The following is a 5,069-nucleotide window of genomic DNA, read 5'->3' as shown; positions in this document are numbered from 1 at the left end:
TGTCCCAAAGCCCGGCAACTCCGAAGACTGTAGACCAATATCCCTCCTCCCCGTACTGGGGAAAATTCTGGAACGACTTCTCAACAATAGGCTTATATGGCACATCGAAACAAACCACCTGCTCCATACCTCTCAATTCGGCTTTCGGCCGCAAAAATCCTCAGAAGACGCCATCAAGGACGCAGTAGACAACATCAATAACCTTCTCGAGAGTTATAAGTATGTCCTGGCGATAAGCTTGGACATCGCGAAAGCTTTTGACTCCGCCTGGTGGCCTAGGATATTTCAGGGCCTGAGAGACTTTCACTGCCCAGCCAACATCTATTATATTTTGAGGGATTACCTCAACCACAGGACAGCTACGATGCAGTATGGAAACTACACTGCCCACCGAAACGTGGTCCGCGGATGCCCTCAGGGCTCTGTCTGTGGCCCGGTTCTCTGGAATATAGCCTTCAATAGCTTTCTCACTCAGGACTTTGGCCAACATCATATCACAGCCTACGCCGACGACGCCCTAGTGCTCGTGGGGGGCCGTTCTCGCGCCGCTCTTGAGGGCCTCGGTAACAAAGTATTGCACAACATCCTTACCTGGGGAAGTGATAATAAACTACATTTTAATGCGGCAAAAACTAATGCCATCGTCTTCAACAAGCCTGGCCAACCTAATCTGTACCGCAGGGTGCCCACTCTCAAAATGGGTAACCATTCCATCGCTGTCAAGAAAACAATTAAATACCTGGGTGTCATTCTTGACTACAGGCTACTCTGGAACCCTCATATTGATTATGTCACTGATCGTACAGGAAAAATTTTCACTGCCTTTGCACGTGTTGCGAGGAAGCGTTGGGGGCTGGCCTCTGAGGCCATGGATACCATCTACCGCCAGATCTTTACCCCCATCATCACTTATGCCTGCAGCAGTTGGAGCTGGGCCGTGCCCAAGGTACACATAAAACGGAAGCTGGTGGCCGCACAACGTAGAGCCCTCATTTACATCACGAGGGCTTACTCCACCACTCCTAACGTTTCGCTACAAGTCCTCGCAAAAAAGCCGCCTATTGACAAATATATTATTTCATCCTCCATCCTCTGGCAACTGAAGCACGGCCACAACATAAATACAGAAGGCCTCACCGTTAACAGCGAAGACCTCGAGCAAAATATTCCCATTGCTAACTCAAGGAATCCCGCCATACCTATTCAAATCAACTTCTTGCAACCTAACCAAACGGACCTTCAAATATATACCGACGGTTCGAAGACCGGCCTCAACGTTGGTTGTAGCTTTGTAGCCTACAACAATAATACTGAAATCACCTACGAGCGTTACAGGCTCGGCGATAACTGCTCCGTTCTGCAGGCAGAGCTTTTTGCCATCCATATGGCTGTGGCCTGGTCCTCCAACAATTACTCCTCCTCTACCATAGCTATAATTTCCGATAGCGCATCGGCAATCTCTCTTTTGAAAAAGCAAACACTCCATCCCATTGCAGACAATATCCAGAGAGGCATCTTCACCTCAAATAACCTATATCACATCCTCTGGACCAGGGCCCATCAGGGCACGACCGGAAACGAGAGGGCTGATTCACTGGCCAAGTCCGCCAGCACCGATCTTGATCTACCAGTGGCATACAGCAAACTCAGCAGCCACAACACCAAGTTAATTCTCAGGGACCATCTTCTCACCCTTTGGCAACAGGATTGGGATGATCGGAGGCACCCCACTACCCACAGGCTCATTCCAGACATTAACAACTTTATTAAAAGCAAGTGGTACAGCCCCAATCAACGAATGAGCCAATTCCTGACTAACCACGGGAATTTCTACTCCTACTTAGCCAGATTCAAAAACGCACCCGACACCAACTGTCCATTATGCGGCGTGGAAGACAGCTCTACCCACTACCTTCTTGACTGCCCCGCTTTGGAGCTACAAAGGCTTCACCTAAAGATCTTGCTGGAAGCCCACGGCAAATTGTGGCCCAACGACTGCCACGAAATTTTTATTTACGAAGACACCTATAAGGCCCTTAAGACCTTAATAGACAGTTATTTTACCTGTGTCACATTGCCCAGGTAACTGCTCTTTGCACCTACTTTTGTACCACTGTACTTAGTGTATTTTATTATTATTATTATTATTAGTATTATTACTTCGTTTATTGTTTAACTATTTTGCGTTCCCGTACATTGGGATTATTGTTCAACGTTTTGTATTCCTGTATATGGTGATTGTCTTATTAATTGTATTCATTACTATTTTGTTTACTATTTAATCTTTTGCATTATGTACATAGTTTTACAACTTATTATTTGTAGTTTTTTTTTTACTTTTGTTTTCGTTTAATCATTAGCATTTCTGTGCATTGTGTTTACTACTTGTATTGTGTTTGTATTTTGTATCATATTGTGTTTATTGTATATTTGTCTGTATTTTGTACACTGTATTTTGTTTAATTATTTGTAACCCTGTATATTGTGTTTATTGTTCTACTTTCTGTATCCATGTTTAGTGTATTATTGTTTATCCTTTTGTATACCTTACATTGTCTTTATTGCTTGTATGTTGTACATAACTATTCCATGTACTACTTTGTTTCACCCGGTTATCGTGTTTGCCGTGCGTGGTGACCCGTATGCCGGAAAGGGGGATCCTGGTAGTTGAGGGGCAACATACCGTCCCCAACACACTGCTTTGGCCCCTGCTTCGGATAAACGGGAGGCTCAAATCAGGCTCCGTTTGAGTCAATCGGCTGGTCGTTGAGTCATTCTTGACCTCGGCCTGGAGTCAACCGATCGATGCAGACCGGGCGGACATATCAGACAAGGTGTGCTCTTCTCGACTGCATTGTGAGGGTATAGCTCCTGGGAAACCCTGGTGTGACGGTCTATGGGATCCTCTCATGTGACGGCATCCCCTTGTTGGGCCCCATGGTGGGTGGGGTCACTAGGAGCTGAATATCTAATCTTAAATATGGATTCTAAAACCCCAAAAAATCCAGACATGCCAAAAAATACAAATCAAAACATTTCCAGCCAGCCATGCTACTTGATAGTGCATGCTACTGGAGAAAAACCTCTGTCAAAATGCTCCCCTTTCTTGATCCAGAAGTTATTCGAATCAACCATTGGGCATCTGAAGAAAACACAGAAATTGAGGTCAGGAGACCTACTTGTAGAAACTGCCTCACCTCAACAATCGGCAAAACTTTTAGCTACAAAGAATTTAGGAGAAATTGAAGTGACAGTCACACCACATGGAAGTTTGAATTCATCACGTGGTGTGATATCTGAGATCGATCTGATGTCTGAAGATGAATCAGATATCCAGATCGGTCTTTCAGACCAAGGCGTCACTGCTGTCCGACGCATCTCCATTCGTCGGGATGGCAAGTTGATTCCTACAAAACATCTTATTCTGACATTTAATAAACCGACTTTGCCATCTGTTATTACAGCTGGTTATCTACGCTGCCCAGTTCGCCCATATGTTCCAAATCCGCTGCGTTGCTTTAAATGCCAGCGATTTGGACATTCACAAACATCTTGCCGAGGGAAAAGCGTATGCGCACAGTGTGGGACGGAAGGTCACGAGAGTACCGAATGTAAAACTACCCCATGCTGTGTGAACTGCAAGGATGCCCATCCTGCCTACTCCCGAAAATGCCCTGCATGGCAGAGAGAGAAAGAGATCCAGCGAGTGAAAACAGTCAACAACGTACCTTACCCAGAGGCTCGCCGCATGGTCACTTCAAGTGCACCACTGAAGCAGAAGACCTATGCTGCTGTCTTGAAATCCACAAACACTTGTGCAGTTCAAACAGATATCTCTGTCTCTCCAAGTGAATCCTTTACACGCCATGCGAAATGTTTAATACTGCCATCTACCCAAACACCAGAAAAAGAGAGCAAGAAGATCAAAACACCCCTACCTAAAACAGGGGTAATAACAAGAAATGTGGGTTCTAAAAAGGCTAATAAGAACCCACTAAACAAACAGAGAGTGAAAGCAGCTCTCTCTAAAGCTAAAAAATCAGAGACTCAGTCTGTGAGCGAGTTCTCTGATATCTCTGATGAAGAGAATAATGTGGAGGTAAAAAAACCAATGTCACCTCCAAAAGAGAGACCGCCTGTTAAATTAAAGAGGGATACCCTCGCAAAGAATGCTGCCTCAACCACATAATGGATTATAAAATAATCCAATGGAACTGTCGTGGTTTCCGCAACAACTTCTCTGACGTTAAACATTTGACATCATCTACCACATCTCTCTGCGTGGCACTCCAGGAAACACATCTAAAACCTGGAGAAAAAATTTCTTTAAAAGGATTTGATCTTTACCGTAAGGATGATGATAGCCACACCCGCGCTAGTGGAGGTGTGGCTGTACTGGTTTCAAACCGCATCCCTTCCTTACCAGTACAAATAAGAACAGAACTGCAAGCTGTGGCAGTCAGAATTTCAATTGGAGTAACTGTCACAGTTTGTTCCATATACTTGCCACCAGATGTCAGAGTCAATGAAAATGAATTGGATGACTTGGTTGAACAACTGCCGACTCCGTTTATTCTACTTGGTGATTTCAATGGCCACAATCCAATGTGGGGCAGTCCCGACATTAACCGTCGAGGCAGGGCCATTGAGAGATTTATAGGCAATCACCAACTGTATTTATTTAATACTGGAGAAGTGACATACTTCCACGCCCCAACACGAACATTTACTGCCATTGATTTGACATTAGCTAGTCCAAATCTGTTTTCAGCGTTTACATGGGAGGTTGGATCTAATCCACTTTCCAGTGACCACTTTCCAATATTTTTAAAATATAGAGGCAGAGGAAGCTGTGAAACAGCCCGTCCACCACGCTGGAAATTTGAAACGGCAGATTGGCCTGCATTTTCCTCTTTGGCTAATATCACTGAGGAAATGGTCAATACTGCCGATATCAATGATGCAGTAGAAGTTGTCACTTCCAGTATTATTCAGGCAGCCGAAAAAACAATGGGGAAAACGTCAACCAGATATCCAAAACATCCGAAACCATGGTGGGATGAGAATTG

General features: G+C 44.6%; 1 protein-coding gene across 1 annotated transcript; it reads left to right on the top strand.

Moving 5' to 3' along the window:
- The first annotated feature begins 2,980 nt into the window (after positions 1 to 2,980).
- On the top strand, positions 2,981 to 4,189 carry LOC136977656 (uncharacterized). Its single transcript, XM_067273184.1, has one exon. The coding sequence runs from the start codon at positions 2,981 to 2,983 to the stop codon at positions 4,187 to 4,189; it is 1,209 nt and encodes a 402-aa protein (XP_067129285.1).
- The last annotated feature ends 880 nt before the right edge of the window (positions 4,190 to 5,069 follow it).

The sequence above is a fragment of the Centruroides vittatus genome, unplaced genomic scaffold (assembly GCF_030686945.1).
Source record: "Centruroides vittatus isolate TY-2023 unplaced genomic scaffold, ASM3068694v2 contig_463, whole genome shotgun sequence".
NCBI classification, from domain to species: Eukaryota; Metazoa; Arthropoda; class Arachnida; order Scorpiones; family Buthidae; genus Centruroides; species Centruroides vittatus.
This window is presented reverse-complemented; position numbering and strand designations above follow the sequence as displayed.